The sequence below is a fragment of the Scardinius erythrophthalmus genome (assembly GCF_964197995.2).
Source record: "Scardinius erythrophthalmus genome assembly, chromosome: 5".
In the NCBI taxonomy this organism is placed as follows: Eukaryota; Metazoa; Chordata; class Actinopteri; order Cypriniformes; family Leuciscidae; genus Scardinius; species Scardinius erythrophthalmus.
The window spans coordinates 15,606,384-15,623,718 of NC_138225.1; the positions used below are offsets into that span (position 1 = coordinate 15,606,384).

Below are 17,335 nucleotides of genomic sequence, written 5' to 3' on the forward strand. Positions count from 1 at the left end.
ATGGAAAGTCCCATAAACTTCCCATAAACCGTGGAAACCTATCATGTGTGTTTATATTGAGTATATATGTATTAAATATGTGCATCTTCGAAAAAAAGAAGAATGGAGATCCATGAATTCCACTTATTTTGAACATACAGCTTTTCAAAGTGTGTCTGCGTGCCATGTCATCATAACTATTCCATAAATACCTATACAAGCAAGCGGCATTTAAAAATCAAAAATGTTTTGTTTCTTTATCTCGCCCTATTGACCTTCTATAATGTAAGATTAAAGTTTGATTATGAATGTATCTGTGAGAGTCTCCTCGTGTGTGTCTGCATCTCCAGTCCAGAGCTCCTGTCCTCACTCTCTTGACCCAGCTTCACTGAGGACACGTTTAAATTGTTTCTCGGAAGTGACGAAACCACAGCACTGATGGCGGCTCACAGTTTGCTCCCGGATATGTACTAAAACGAATCTGATGGCGTCTGATTGGACTTTTTGCACACTTGGCCATTTGTCTGAAATCTTGAGATTAACATCGAACCTGTCAATCACAAGAGTCGTCGATTCGAGGAGGGATAGTTTGCTGTAGAGCTCGCCAGATCCAGAGCTAGCTGCCTTGCCAATGAAAAACAAGTCCAGCTAGCCTGAGATCGCAGAGGTTTGTTTGTGTGCGTGGCAGACGTTTGACATTTTAGCAGTTTTGTGACACTTGCTGGTCCAAGTGCAGCAGAGTCTCTGCTTTCTCTAGTTCGGCTCGCGTCGCTTGCGCTGCTTTTAAAGCAAAGAAGCGGCGGGAAGTGGTTAGCCGACCGGATTAGCTGTAGCCGTAGTTCCAGCTCTCCTGAAGTCATTGGTCTCTAGTGGATGGTGCCAGTCTCTTTATGATTCTCCGTCGTGCCGTTCATCGACTGTCAGCATGTTGAAGACGCGTCAGTGTTTACTCGGGATTCGCACCTTCCTTGGAGTGACGTCTAGGATATGGAGTTTCATTTTATACATCCTCAGGAAGCATCTACGAACGGTGAGAGTTTCAACATCTGTCTGTCAGTCTCTTTATATTCCGACCTGTCACCTGTAAATAATCTGTTGTGCTTTATTTAAGAGCGCCTGTATTCAAATAATATTCAAAAGATCAGCTACTTGCTTGTATTGCTGATATATGTTTGACACTTTGTAACACTTAGGCTTGACTTTGGATATTGTTGTCACCAGTCCTATAGTTTTACTGTAACACTTTATTGAAGTTTCCTGCCATCGAGAATATATTTACTGAGCTGTTAGATTGTATATGGCCCTCCACTCAGTGCAAACAAACACACAGTTCAGCTGGGCCATTGTAGCATCTGTACTAAATAAAAATAAATGATGAGAAATACGAGTGCTTTAGCTTTGTAATATTTTGCTTTAATTGTTGATTTGTGTTAAAGTAACTCATTGTATCAAAAACGTTTAATGAAACTTTTGTACAGTAGGTTTCAGATTGTCACTGCTTCAGCTGCACCTCTGTAACCCTGGGGGAGTGTGTTTATGAGGATGAATGCCCTAATTACATTGGACTATGGACCCCTCCTATATGTTTATCCAAAAGCTTTTTTTTTTTTTTTTTGAGTTGGCGAGATGCCCCATAATAAAATCATTTTTATACATGTTTTTTCCCTTAATGTAAAAATAATATATTCAATGCTTTGTTAAATGTTGCATTTTCGCTAAATAAATACAATTTTAAACACTTAATAAATGCTCGGAATAATACAGCTATTATGTAACCTCATGACAGCTATAATTTCATACACGCACTGTGGCATACTGTGGTATGGTTCAAACTGTTCTAATTGCGGCATCCAAGTCAATTTGGTTCCAAGTCTTTTGGAGGCTCCTCTGAAAAAAACAACACAAAAATGACCTCGAGTTGTTTTCATAACTACATGAACCAACAAAAGTGGTGTGTTGAGTGTTAGCCTAAGCCCGATTACCCAGTCTATTGTTTTTTATGGCTACTGCCATTCATATTGTCTTAAAGGGATAGTTCACCCAAAAATGAAAATTCTGTCATCATTTACTCACCCTCGAGTTGTTCCAAACCTGTATGAGTTTCTCACAAAAGAAGATATTTTAAAGAATTTTGGTAATCAGACAGTAGGAAAAAAAAAAACTATAAAAGTCAATGGCTATCGACGTCAACTGTCTGGTTACCAACATTTTTAAAATATCTTCTTTTGTGTTCAACAGAAGAAAGAAACTTATACAGGTTTGGAACAACGTGAGGGTGAGTAAGTGATGACAACATTTTCATTTTTGAGTGAATATCCCTTTAATGCTGCTCTGTTTTTTCACCAACATTTAAGTGAAATTTCATTTTACACATATACATAGGTTTTATTATAATCGCACAAAAAGATTTGTACTTTTTAAATAAAAGTCACATTACTTAAGTAGATACGAGCAGTACACTGATTTTCCTACTTGCCTTACACGTCTGTGACATCTTTGGACAGCTGTTTTGGGTGTGTATTAATAGTCCAATCGTGGCAGTATGGGGCCGTTCTAGGTGAGTGACTTTATAGATGTCTGCTACACAATGCCTTCATCTGAGTTTTGTACCAGGGTGATGAAGGGGGAAAAGATGAAATATCAGAAAGAGAAATTTATCATGAAAAGTGACAGACCTCTGTCGGTCCTGTCTGTCTGAATGTCTGAGTGTTCATTTTGGAAGCAAGGAAAAGATTAGATTGGTTCACTTGCATCATTGACTCTGTCTTTGTCCACTGTTCTGTCTTCCACAGATAATCCAGTACCAAACAGTGCGTTATGACACATTACCTCTCTCCCCTGTTTCCAGAAACAGACTCAGTAAGTTCCCTCGCCTTTTTACCTCTGTTTTGTTTTGTAGTTCTATCCACTAGGGGAGCGTCTAACCACACAGATGGATGCAATGTTGCATCTGTTGTATCAAAGTCAGTCAACAGATTTATTTATTTTATTTTTAAGGAGTACCTTATACTTTGGGTATAATTTATTTTCTTGTAAAGCATTCTGTAAAATATTAATAGACTGAGAATGTTTTTTTTGTTGTTGTTTTGTAAGTGCATTACAAATAGTGTGGGTGTATTATGAATTGAGCTAAGAATATCAATACTAGAGAGACTGAGTGGAAGAGGTCTCAGTTCCTCAATCTTTTCATGGTTGAATTTCTTGTTGACATGAGATCATATTAACACAGGAGAGTTTGGTAGACGTGACATAACATGAGTTCATTTGATTTCTGGATGTTGAATCACACTTTTTTCACTGTGTGGGGCGCATGTTAACTGTTTGCTGCTTTAGATGCGGTGAAGAGGAAGATCTTGGTGTTGGATCTGGATGAGACTTTAATTCACTCTCACCATGATGGCGTCCTTAGACCTACAGTTAGGCCTGGTACACCTCCAGACTTTATCCTCAAGGTACACGCACACAAACACACCACTCCAGCAATAAAATTGGATGGTTAATTACATTTCTTTATTAGCTGCTTTATGAGAAATGCAGGTTTTATTTCACTCTGCAATGGAGGCACATCACACTTTTTTACTGTATTGAAATTTTAGATTTTTTTTTTTTTCTTTTCATTGTAAATAGATTTATAATGTTACAAAAGATTTCTATTTAAAAAAAAATCTGTTCTTTTAAACGTTCAATTCACCAAAGAATCCCGTAAAACTGAATCACGGTTTCCACATAATTTTTATTTTACATTGATAATTATAAGAAATGTTTCTAGATCATCATTCAAATCAGCATATTAGAATGATTTCTGAAGGATCATGTGACACTAAAAAAATGCTGAAAATTCAGCTTTGCATGAGGAATAAATTACATTTTATATTATTACATAAAATATATTACACTATAAACATTTAAATAGAAAGCATTTGTAATAATATTTCAGTGTATTCCTGTTTTTATTGTATTTTTGATAAATGCAGCCATGAGGGACTTCTTTCAAAAACATTTTTAAAAATCTTACCGACCCCATACTTTTGGTTGTGCAGACTTACAATAAAGGAACAATGAGAACTTTTTAAAACAGCATGAATGAATGTATTTAAAGTAATTGTTCAAATTTGATCTCTCTCTCTCTCTCTCTCTCTCTCTCTCTCTCTCTCTCTCTCTCTCTCTCTCTCTTTTTCAGGTGGTAATAGACAAACACCCAGTCAGGTTTTTTGTCCATAAAAGGCCGCACGTCGATTTCTTTTTAGAAGTGGTGAGTGAACTCTCTCAATTGAGCAAATTAGCAAACAATTTAAAATATTTTTTTACTTATAAATTTTGCCTTTGACAAAAGTTTTTCTTTGACAAAATTCACCAATATTTTAATGTGTGTGTGCGTGTGTTATGTCTGTGTGTCCTCTTGTTTGTATATGTCAGGTTAGTCAGTGGTATGAGTTGGTAGTATTTACAGCTAGTATGGAGATATATGGATCAGCCGTAGCAGATAAGCTGGATAACAACAGGGGTATCCTAAAAAGAAGATACTACAGACAGGTAAAACCCGCTGCACCGCCCAGCACAGACTTTTGTTGATTGATTATGCCTAGGAAATAGCTTTTCATGTCTCTTTTTTCAATTACTGAACCTCTGGGTCTCAATCTCTCTTTCCCACTTTTTGCAGCACTGCACTTTGGATCTAGGGAGCTACATAAAAGATCTGTCTGTAGTACACAGTGATCTCTCCAGTATAGTTATTCTGGACAACTCGCCTGGAGCTTATCGAAGTCACCCAGGTTAGAGATGGAACATCTATGGAGAGTAAATTCTCATCCACTCTAATTTTCTAAATTTGATGTTAAAATTGTGGTAATCCTGATCCTGTGCTTACGAACACAAACATCAATATTGTGCATCTATTAAAAAAATGATTTTGTTTTGTGTGTGTGATGAATTGTAATATGAATGTAATTTTAACTTGTTTTCACCCCCAGATAATGCAATACCTATAAAGTCGTGGTTCAGTGACCCAAGTGACACAGCACTTCTTAACCTGCTCCCAATGTTGGATGCATTGAGGTATGAATTTTTCTTTAAGTCATGGTCATAGTAACCTCTTAATCTTGATTAGGCCTACACAAAATGTATGCCCAGAAAATTCTGCACAATTTGAAAGCCCTTCGTTAGCAAATTTCTACACATATCCGACTCCTTGTGTATTTTATTAGTATATTACATAATTTGGACATTTTTACAATGTTGACTGTTGATTAATGAGCACTGTCCCTATTAAATAAATAAATACATTTAATATTTGTGCCATATTTAAATTAATTTATAAACAAACAATATACTGACTTTTAAAACTTTAAGTAATGTCTATTCAATATTCATTTGGGGGCTTTTCTTGATTTAAACTTGTATTATATATAAAATGTATAAATAAAAAGAAATAACATTATGAATATAAGAGCTAGGAGGCAAGCAATAGGCATTACATACAACAGAAACAATTCTAAGAAATTGTTTTCAAATTTTCCTTTCTATACCACAGGTTTGTTTCTTTATTTCTCTGCAGAACAGAAGAGAAAGTGTTTGGGATTTTTTGCACATGACAACTATGTCACCCTCAAATCTTTCTGTTTCTTACTAATATCAAACTGCTATTTCATTTGTCACATTTTGGCCTGGTTTCACAGACAGGGCTTAGATTAAGCCAGGATTAGGCCTTAGTTTAATTATGACATTTAAGTAGCTTTTATAAACATGCCTTAGGAAAAAAAAGATTACTGCTTTGCATCCTTAGACAAAACAATGACACTGACAGTGCAAACAGCTCAATAATGCATTTTAGTCTGGGACTAGGCTTAAGCCTTGTCTGTGAAACCGGGGAATAATGTTACTGTTTCAGTAAGCTGCCCTTAGTGTGTTTTCGTTCCCTTTCTAGGTTTACCTCAGATGTTCGCTCCGTCCTCAGTCGAAATCTCCACCAGCATCGGCTCTGGTGATCGTATCTGTCAGGGCCAGTCTCTCTTCTGGTCGCCGTCGTTTTTTTTACATGGCTCTGCCTGCTAGGTTTTAGCCTCTCCTGCGCTGGAGTTGTCAGCCTCTTGTCATCATGTGAGCTCCCATTAGTCTCATGGACTCCTCTGAGGAAATGCTATGAGAAGACATGGGAGAACATAAAGGAGAGAGAGACACATGATGGAGAAGCTATTACACATAAACTCATATTGAGAGGCCAGCATTTTTTTCTTGTATTTTGTTTTCCTAAAAAAATGGAAACTCTGCCTTATTTGTTGGATTCAACGTGTGCATGTTGGAGTGTTTCTGAGTGAATTTGGGAGAAAGCTTCTGATTCCAATTTTACCTTTCATTTTTTGGGGGGGGTAAATAAAGAATCAGTTAATCAGTTGTAACGACCTGTCACTTTCCACACTTCATTTGCACTTATTCCCCCTTCCTAAATGTCTGTGTTTGTTGTTTTGTATGACCTGTACCTGACAAATGGTCACATGGTCTTATCCACTCATTCTCTCTAAGCTTCTGTCCTTCCTCTCTTTTTATTTTAGTTTTTTTCTGTCTGCCATCTCAGGTATCTGGTCCTCTTCTCTATATTAAGAGCTGAGAGCTGTTAATACCGTTGTACTAATAGTATGCTGTGGTAGAGATAACTAGCAGGAGAGAAAACTACAGTCCATTATTACTGCTTATGGTATTAATTTTCTGTGTATTTTAAAACAGCTCATATGTGGAACCTCTGGTTAAATCAGAGAGGTTTTACCATATATTTCTTGGACACATTTTTGATGCTCCTCGATATGGATACACCAGCCACTGAGAGAAAGACACTGAGCAACAAGGACTCTGCTATTACAGAAAAATAAAATAGAGCCTTTTGTCAACAACTGATATTACAGTCTCTTCCACTTTTTGGGGTACTCTACATTTTAAATTGGCTGAACTATTTACAGTGAAGTATTCAGACAGTATAACCCAATTTTACTGAATTATCGATCCTGGTTTATATTTCGTTCTGTCTGATATTTTGATTTCAAAGCACAGAAACTCCAAAATGAAGTCTGCATGAAATGAAAATTCACCCTGTTTTCAAAATGTATCTTATTGTGAACAATTAATGCATTTTTCTTTGTTTTGACCTCGTAATTTTTTATTCAAATATAATAACTCAATCTTTCGACGATCGTATGCCGGTCTTATCAAATAATTTAGTCTGCTCAAAACCCGCCCCTTTCTTAAAATCAACCAGATGCTCACACTCAGAACTGCCTTCATCCAATCAACAAATGATGGATAGAACCAAGTCCCCACCTACATGTATTTCTTTTCTGATAATCCATTACACTTGGATGTAGAGAAGAAACCATCTGCTGCCACTTTCATAACATCAAAACTTTAATGTGAGATTGTCATATGTTAAGTTAACCCTCATGTGGTGTTCAAAATCCTATAACACCTATGATGTTCCCGGTCAAAAATGACCGGCCTATAAAAAATAGCTTATAAATCACTCATTATACTATATTTTCACCCAATATTGGATTCAATCTTTTTGTCAACTTGTTCTCTTTCAGTTAGGACTGGTTTTATATTTCTATTTGCATCTGATTAATCGTAGGTCTCATTTATTTGATAGTAGGCATCTCATTTTTTGAGTAAAAAAAACATTATTTTTGAATAATTTTGGAAATATTAAATAAAATCTGAAAAAAATTGGCACTGTTGATCACACTAGTCTACTTAAATTTTTCACCTGGAATTTTGTTTTGAAAATTTTTTATTTTGTACAATATGGAACATTGTCACACTTGTGGTGTTCCCGGTCAAAAATGACCGGACTACAAAAAATAGCTTATAAATCACTCATTATGCAATATTATCACCCAATATTGGATTCAATCTTTTTGTCAACTTGTTCTCTTTCAGTTAGGACTGGTTTTATATTTCTATTTGCATCTGATTAATCGTAGGCCTCATTTATTTGATAGTAGGCATCTCATTTTTTGAGTAAAAAAAAACATTATTTTTGAATAATTTTGGAAATATTAAATAAAATCTGAAAAAAATTGGCACTGTTGATCACACTAGTCTACTTTAATATTTCACCTGGAATTTTGTTTTGAAAAACTTTTATTTTGTACAATATGGAACATTGTCACACTTGTGGTGTTCCCGGTCAAAAATGACCGGACTACAAAAAATAGCTTATAAATCACTCATTATGCAATATTATCACCCAATATTGGATTCAATCTTTTTGTCAACTTGTTCTCTTTAAGTTAGGACTGGTTTTATATTTCTATTTGCATCTGATTAATCGTAGGCCTCATTTATTTGATAGTAGGCATCTCATTTTTTGAGTAAAAAAAACATTATTTTTGAATAATTTTGGAAATATTAAATAAAAAATGAAGAAAATTGGCACTGTTGATCACACTAGTCTACTTTAATTTTTCACTAGGAATTTTGTTTTGAAAAACTTTTATTTTGTACAAAATGGCACAGAGTTACACTTGTGGTGTTCCACTGGGCCATTGAGGGCCATTGTTTCAATTGGCCATTGAAAGTGAATGGGAAAGACATGTGTTAGAAGTCCATGAGGAATATCTTTAGATCTAAGTGATGGATTGTGGTGAGTTTGGGCTCTTTTTAATCTTAACAATCTCATGTAAATAATGATGTGCCATTTTCCACAATTTATGCATGCTTCATTGAGTTATGAGTTAAAACGCGACATTAGTGCTAGGCTACATCTATATTCAAGGCTCTGTGTGCGCCTGATGGGGTTCGTGTGTTACAACTCTATTAGGAATATCTTTAGATCTGAGTGACGGATTATGCTGAGTTTGGGCTCTTTTTAATCGTGATAGTCTGCTGAAAATAATGATGTACAGTTTTCTACGATCTGTGCATGCTTCGTGAAGTTATGAGCAAAAACCATAGCGAGTGCTTCATGAGTATATACTTGGCTAGGTGCGTCTGTGGTATTTTCTGTGTTAGAACGCCATGAGGAATATCTTTAGATCTGATTGATGGAATATATTGTGTTTGGGCTCTTTTTAATCGTGAGCTCCTGCTGTAAATAACGATGTGCCATTTCTCATGATCGATGTATGTTTCATGAAGATACGAGTAAAAAGGCCAAGTCTAAGCTACCTTGCTTGGCTACGTGAGTCTGTGGATTTTTTTGTGTTAGAACTCCATGAGGAATATCTTTAGTTCTGAGTGATGGATTATGTTGAGGACTCATTTTAATTGTAAGCATCTGCTGTAAATAATGATGTGTCATTTTCCACAATTGGAGTATGTTTCATGAAGTTACGCGCTGAAATGTGTCTAAAATTTAGCATCCATATATGGTTTACACATGGGTCTCTTGAAGGGCTTCTTTTACAAAAACCTCACTCGAGTTTAGTAAAAAGCCTGAAACAATTATGCTTGTTGTATTCTACTCATTGAGACCTTTCAAATGACATATGACACAGGACTATCTGAGCTGTATGATGTATTTGACATATTGCTGAATGTAATACAAAAAAGTAGTTTATAAATTATGAAATTATTTTTTCTATTTATCAGCAAATAACTCAGCACTACTTAGGAGTTTATCAAATTGGCTACATTTATTGTAAACTTCAGACTCTAAGCTTTCAAATGACACCTATTTTAAGTTGATCAAGGTAATATTTTTGAAAAATATTATGATTATATATTTGGCAGCTAGGTGGCGCCTGCGGGGGGTACACTCCGTTTTAGAGTGATAACTCAGCACTCGTTAGAATTTTATCAAAGTGATTAAATGCATTAAAAAGCTGAGATTCTAAGCTTTAAAATGATACCTATTTTGTGTTGTTCCATTCATTGATTGCATTGGTCTCTCCCATTCACTTTCAATGGCCCATTGAAACAATGGCCCACAATGGCCCTCAATGGCCCAGTGGAAGACCACAAGTGTAACTCTGTGCCATATTGTACAAAATAAAAGTTTTTCAAAACAAATTCCTGGTGAAAAATTAAAGTAGACTAGTGTGATCAACAGTGCCAATTTTCTTCAGATTTTATTTTATTTTTCCAAAATTATTCAAAAATAATGTTTTTTTTACTCAAAAAAAGAGATGCCTACTCTCAAATAAATGAGGCCTACAATTAATCAGATGCAAATAGAAATATAAAACCAGTCCTAACTGAAAGAGAACAAGTGGACAAAAAGATTGAATCCAATATTGGGTGATAATATTGCATAACGAGTGATTTATAAGCTATTTTTGGTAGTCCGGTCATTTTTGACCGGGAACACCACAAGTGTGACAATGTTCCATATTGTACAAAATAAAAGTTTTTCAAAACAAAATTCCAGGTGAAAAATTAAAGTAGACTAGTGTGATGAACACTGCCAATTTTCTTCAGATTTTATTTTATTTTTCCAAAATTATTCAAAAATAATGTTTTTTTTACTCAAAAAATGAGATGCCTACTATCAAATAAATGAGGCCTACGATTAATCAGATGAAAATAGAAATATAAAACCAGTCCTAATTGAAAGAAAACAAGTTGATAAAAAGATTGAATCCAATTTTTGGGGATAATATTGCATAACGAGAGATTTATAAGCTATTTTGTGTAGGCCGGTCATTTTTGACCGGGAACACCATAGGTGTAACAAGGTGAAAAAAACAACACAAAAAAAGTAAAAAAAATAAAAAAAAACATTTTGGACAAGTTGTTATAGTCTCTGTGAACAAAGTCACTAAGTTTCAGTTCAATGCGATAACATTAACTAGTATTTTCAGGAAAAAGAAAATCTTCTACGGTCAAAAATGACCCGAACACCACATGAGGGTTAAGAGATTGATCCAATATTTTTAACTTAATCAGTTCGAGATTTGTACCACTTTTCACACAGTGAAGAATAGATGTGGCCCATTCTTCCAAATAAATTTCTTTTAGGTTTTTCAGATTATACACTTAGAATCTACTTTTTTTTTAATTGAATTGAATTGGATAACTCACAATATATCTTTATATTTTAGCAGACTGAAAAACAGGTTCTGTCCATTATTTTAACGAGATGCTCAGTTCCTGCCGATGAAATGCTTCACTACCACTCATTATGAAGACAACAAGCTAAACATATTTCTGTTTAATCATACCAAACCATTCTTATACAAGTTAATCCAGTGGAGCAATTTACAAAAGAATGGCTTTGTGAATAATTTACACAGAAATTTATTCTGCTTGTGTTTCATGAATAAAGCCCAGCACTTAAAGTGTAGGCAATGCTGGATTTACACAACACAATTCTTTGAATTTGGTCAAAAACCTCTTGGTCTCATCTGACCCGTCACTAAACAATGGTGTTATGCAGACCTCATGATGGTTAACTGATGCATCATTGCTCCACTTACAGCTGAAATCTGAGACATCATCAAAGTAATTGTTGCCTTCACTGTGGCTTTGTGGCTTGCCTCCAAATAATTTTGAACCATGACTATTTCTAGACAGTGTCTGGGTGGCTTGGTAGTCAATGCCCCCCTCTGCTGTAGCCTTTTTCATAACATAGGTATTGGTTTTATTTTGGAATGATTTTAGTAAATAGTTTCATGATAGTCATACTTGTCGTGTGTACATACTAGTCGTGTAAGCATAAGACAATGTAACAATGAAAGCAAATTATTTTAGTGCATAAACTTTTCAGAGAACTTAAGTGTGTATGATTTTGAATAGTGCTTTGTGAGGCACCCACTCACAACCTAAAGTTTTATTCAAGTCCTCCCTGCTTGCTTATGGCATGGGTTTGATATCTTGTCCATTTCTACCTAAATAACCCTCTCCCGTGTCCCCTTACGAGAGGGAGTTGACTGTTAGCAAGCAGGCTTTCACTACAAAGATGGGTAAGTTGATGAGTATCTAAATACCAGTAGTTTTGATTTAACTTAAAACTGGTCTGTGGTTTCTAATGACTAATTTATCAAATTTAGCTTGCATTTCTTTCCAAAGCACTCATAGGGAGAGTCTTTTTTTTATCAGCCTGAGCACATGAATTAAGTCTTGCATGATTTGAACCTTTAACCTTTTTTATTACCAGGCCAGGCCACCCGTGATGTAGACCGCATTACATTCGGTATGCTAATTTTCCTTACAGAACAAAGGATGTTGTATTACTTTAACATATTTTTTTGTTTGTTTTTTTGTTTTTTAACCGTTTAGATTTCAGGTAATGCCACGTAGGCCTCCTGACTGCTGAGGACGTCATTACGCAGCTGACGTGATGTGACGTGTGCCGCCTCCCTTGTTCCTTGTTATTGGATATCCCTCCGCCCTCCGACGCAGTTGTCAAAAAAACCTAAGCTAGTTTGTAAACACCGTCGACGGCAGATTTTCTTGGAGATTTTTAACATCTCCCAGCCCTTGACAATGAAGTTTATGTACAAAGAAGAACATCCCTTTGAGAAGCGACGGTCCGAGGGGGAGAAAATCAGAAAGAAGTACCCGGACAGAGTGCCTGTGAGTCAGACAAATGAGTTGTTTTTGTCAGGGCCCTGCTTGTACAGATAACGGAAACCTATCGAAGAATAACATAGTGACAACGCTCATTTGTATGGAGGAATCGTGGGAAAATAGTTACAAACGCGAAATAGAGTATATATACGATTAATTAATGAATTGTCATCGATGTTTTTAAGCTGTCCTTCAAATATGAAAGGACTAGCGTTAGCGTCAGTTAGCTTCTGTCTTAATTGGAAATTGTGGCATCGTTTGAGTACAAGTAATAGAATAATTAATATCTTTTTATGAGAATATATGATATAGGTTTAAATATTTGTGACATTTGAGAAACATCAAGGTATTAATCATCATAAATACAGAGCCGGTAAACTGCTTTGTATCCCGCACATGATATTGAATCATTCAAATGAACCTTGTTGTTTTGACAGAGTCAAGGACAAAATGCCTAGAAAATGAAGTTTTCTGACGCATTACCATGTGTCCTCACACTGGGTTAATTTTCAATTACATTATGTGTCCTCAGTAAAATATCAGTGGGGAAATTGGTTAGAATGGGAATGAACCCTAAACTGGGGAATACCCTTGCCTTGATATTATACTACTGAAAGATGCAGTTGTTCTCACATGACTGACTGGTTAATTTTTATCATCGTCATTTGTTTTCCACAGGTGATCGTCGAGAAAGCTCCCAAAGCCAGAATAGGAGATCTGGACAAGAAGAAATATCTTGTCCCTTCTGACCTCACAGGTTAATTTTCTTGTAAAATACAGATTAATTGGCTCAATATTGAATGGTATTAAAATATGTAGGATGTGAATGTAATGACACATTTTCTTGTTTTTGAAGTGGGACAGTTCTACTTCCTCATTCGGAAAAGGATCCACTTGAGGGCCGAAGATGCCCTCTTCTTCTTTGTCAACAACGTCATTCCTCCCACATCAGCCACTATGGGGCTGCTCTACCAGGTACATCTTTCATTCTCTTGTGAATAATTCTGAACATAATTTATTTTGCTTACTCCATCTTTTGCACCTGTTTGTTCACATCAGTAGAATTGAGAAAGTGATGTTTTTGCTCAATAAAAATGAAGCATTTCTAAACTCTTTGTCTCTTTTTCTGTATTTTAGGAGCACCATGAAGAAGACTTTTTCCTTTACATTGCCTACAGTGATGAAAGCGTCTATGGGGACGTTTTGAGAGATGTGTAACGAATTTACTTGCCCCACAATACCCCTCTTTAAAATAAAATGATCAATACGTTAGTTCACAAAAAGTGTACATGTTGAATGCACTTTCATATCCTCCTCCTTGTCTGTTTATGAAATCTTGTTTTTACTCTATGCTGCCTGCATATTGTTCCTTCCTATCTAAGAGTTCTGCCCTCATTCTTGCTTTTAGGCCTGATACTTTGTCCTGGTCTGTTTCAGTAAATTAGTGGTACTCATATCCGTAAAAGCTTTTTCAATGTTCTACACTTCTCCTTTCAACTTTTCTCACTTTCCTTTGGCACAAACATGCATCCTGAAGTCACTTTGCTATTCTACAGTCGTTAATGTTTGGTTTGATTTTGTTTTTAGCTACCATATTTGCACAGACCAAAATCACTGATAATACTGGACTATCATACCACGTAATGTGTATGAGTGTGAGTGTGTTTGTGTATCATTGCCAATTATTATTTTGAAATGGGTTTGGATTGCTGTTTATTTTAATAAATTGGTTAAAAGATTAAAACGTTTATTTTGTAGGAGTCATATTGTAGGAGATTTTTATTATGGTTTGGTGTATTTTGTTCCTTTTCCCCTAAAAGCTCCATCTGTAGCTTGCCACCATTATAAACCTGATGTAAGAAATCTACCTGTGTGAGTCTTTAATGGATCTTGACTTGTACTTTTCTCACAGATCTGAGAATATCTGTTGCACATATTTCTTAATAGATGGTACGTATACGTATTACATCATTACGGATATGAATTAATATCAAAAGGTCGAGTGCATTGTGATCCTGCTCAGTAGTGCCCATGATTTTGCAGATCTCCTTATTTTATTTTATTTTTATTTCATGAACTAATGATTATAAGTAATACCTGAAGAGAAGCCTTACAAGTTATTAAAGGAACACTCCACCGTTTTTTGAAAGAGGGCTTATTCACCTTCTTTCCTACATTTAGATAGGTGGGCAAATGCATTTTTGTCTCAGTGCATGTATTGTTTTAGTTTGACAGGGTCGGCGCTAGCTTAGCGTAGCATAATGAATAGAGTCCTTTGTTGCCAGCTAGCATGTCCTGAGTAAAAGTGATATAAAAAAAAAAACACCTAATTACTTGTGGCCTGCGTATTCACAACGAGTACAAATAGTGATGCAGATTAACACTAGGCGATTTCCTATGCAGATATTGACTTGGAACTATATTAGGGGGAAGCACTGCTACTTGGGCGCAGAGATGTCACGCCCAAGTAGCAGTGCTTCGCCTGTGCTTCCCCCTAATATAGTCCTTAATATATAAGTCAATATCTGCCTAGGAAATCGCCTAGTGTTAATCTACATCGCTATTTGTACTCGTTGTGAATACGCAGGCCACAAGAAGTAATTAGGTGGGGTTTTTTATTTTTTATGTCACTTTTACTCAGGACATGCTAGCTGGCAACAAAGGATTCCATTCATTATGCTAAGCTAAGCTAGCGCCGACCCTGTCAAACTAAAACAATGCATGCACTGAGATAAAAATGCATTTGCCCACCTATCTAAATGTAGGAAAGAAGGTGAATAAGCCCTCTTTCAAAAAACGGTGGAGTGTTCCTTTAACAACATGAGATAAGATGGCCATGTAACGATTACTTGTAAGAAAACTGGCCATTTTTTTATTGGTTTTAAAGATTTACAAATGCAGCCCGGGGTACATTAGGATAAACAGAAAGAGAGAAAAAAAGACAGAAATAAAGTTCAATAAAACATTTAATTGTTCACAGATATTAACACATTTAACAGTTTTCTTATTTTTCAAACTTAATATTGTTTTAGGTATTGCTAAACTTAAATATAGTCTTGTTTCACACATATATATATACATTTATGTATACTAAATTTAGCTAATAGACGTAGCAAATTCATTAAATTATATTCCTTATAATACATGTCGTAAGTGAAAATAACCCATGAATAAAACAATTTTAAAACCTAGTTGAAAGCTGGGCATAATGAAAACATGCAGTCCGTTTCATTTCCAAGTGGTGCTCACGTTCACTGTTCAATGCAGAGCCGAGTGACGCCCAGTTCCCCTTCACTGCACGTCATGGGCCCTGTCCCAAATGGCACACTCCGGACTTGTGGACTTCCTCAGACACTCCACACTTTGGTGACGTCATGTAGTGCAGACCTATAGGGCCCTTGGCCAATAGACAATACATCATGCTTATTTAAATGATGTATACAGTTGTACATAATAACACATAATGTTCCATTTGAACTAAGGTTACAATTTTAACACATAATGAAAATGTGCATGAGTTTCAGATGAATTTACAGGTTTCAATATTCATACTATGTTTACATATGACTTAGTAAAGCCCTGACATTCGGTTCTATTTATTTAATGAATCATAATGCGATCGTATTCAACGCGCTATTATTATGTTTGAGACATCAACCACTGCTCAATGACCATAATGTTTGTGTAAACTGTAGGTAACTGTAAATGTACATCTAGGTCATAAAAAAACGTAATATTTTCTTCTCAGCCATGTCAACAATTGTCCGTAAGCGAAATCTCCTCCCATCAGTTGTCTGATTGGCCTTTCGCAAGGATTCCTGGGTAGTTAAAGTGTGTGGAGCCTGCATCTATGCGGAGACCTCTTCAAGGGTACAAAGGGGGCGCTGCTGAGCACACTTCAGAGCGTTAAAATGCTGAATGGGACGGCCTACGGACTCGTAGACTCGGCGAGCACACGCAATTTAAGTCCACGAGAACGAAAGTCCACATGAAGTGCGCCATTTGGGACAGGGCCATGGGTTGAGGTTGAGCTTGACCTCTGACCTCTGACCTAGTCCAGACACCTAGTCCACCCACCTAGCTAATGGGTGGAGTACGGTGGCCTAGTAGTACCTTTTACTGTCTATGAGTAGTACACAACACAACGAAATTTAAAAAGCAAACATAAGTTCACAACAACACAACGAAATTAAGCCAGAACACAACAATATGAATGAATGAAATTGTGTTGTGGCTTATTTAAGCTGTGTTGTGCATTTTCCGTTGTGTTGTGGCTCATTTACGTTGTGTTGTACATTTTCCATTGTGTTGTGGCTTAATTTCGTTTTGTTGTCAACTTATGTTTGCTTTTTGAATTTCGTTGTGTTGTGCACTACTGGGCTATGAAGGACTAAAAATGACAGAACGAAAAATAAATAAATAAATAAATAAAAGTAGAAATAAATAAATAAATGCAGAAATAATAGTAAAAATAAATACATTTTGGTAATATAAATGGCTATTTCTGTATTTTTACATGTATTTATTTATTTATTTATGCATTTCTATATGTATTTATTTATGTATTTATACATTTATTTATATATTTATGTATTTATATATTTATTTATTTATATATCTATATATGTATTTATTTATACATTTATTTATTCCTACATTTATTTATTTCTGTATTTCCACATTTCAACATTTATTTATTTCTGTATTTCCACATTTCTACATTTATTTATTTCTGTATTTCCACATTTCTACATTTATTTTTCCCTGCGCATGTATGCTAATTGACCAATGGCTAACCACGCCCCCAAACGCGATGAGCCAATCACAGTACGCATAGCTAACCCAATACACTTGGACGTTC

At 35.6% G+C, this 17,335-nt stretch overlaps 2 protein-coding genes across 3 annotated transcripts; both read left to right on the top strand.

Moving 5' to 3' along the window:
• The first annotated feature begins 151 nt into the window (after positions 1-151).
• On the top strand, positions 152-12,284 carry ctdnep1a (CTD nuclear envelope phosphatase 1a). Of its 2 annotated transcripts, none has more exons than XM_081365531.1 (8): positions 152-1,009; positions 2,772-2,838; positions 3,313-3,431; positions 4,160-4,231; positions 4,396-4,512; positions 4,640-4,751; positions 4,950-5,034; positions 5,903-6,866. In XM_081365531.1, exons 1-8 carry the CDS (start codon positions 905-907, stop codon positions 5,961-5,963), a joined length of 738 nt encoding a protein of 245 aa, XP_081221657.1. In that variant the 5' UTR covers positions 152-904; the 3' UTR covers positions 5,964-6,866. The 2 variants fall into 2 exon arrangements, with proteins under 2 accessions (XP_081221657.1, XP_081221658.1); XM_081365532.1 differs by lacking the exon at positions 5,903-6,866 and adding an exon at positions 12,184-12,284 and having other exon boundaries at positions 394-1,009.
• A 56-nt stretch (positions 12,285-12,340) lies between these two features.
• Positions 12,341-14,341, top strand: gabarapa (GABA(A) receptor-associated protein a). The gene is made up of 4 exons (XM_081365535.1): positions 12,341-12,480; positions 13,153-13,231; positions 13,331-13,449; positions 13,612-14,341. Exons 1-4 carry the CDS (start codon positions 12,391-12,393, stop codon positions 13,690-13,692), a joined length of 369 nt encoding a protein of 122 aa, XP_081221661.1. The 5' UTR covers positions 12,341-12,390; the 3' UTR covers positions 13,693-14,341.
• The last annotated feature ends 2,994 nt before the right edge of the window (positions 14,342-17,335 follow it).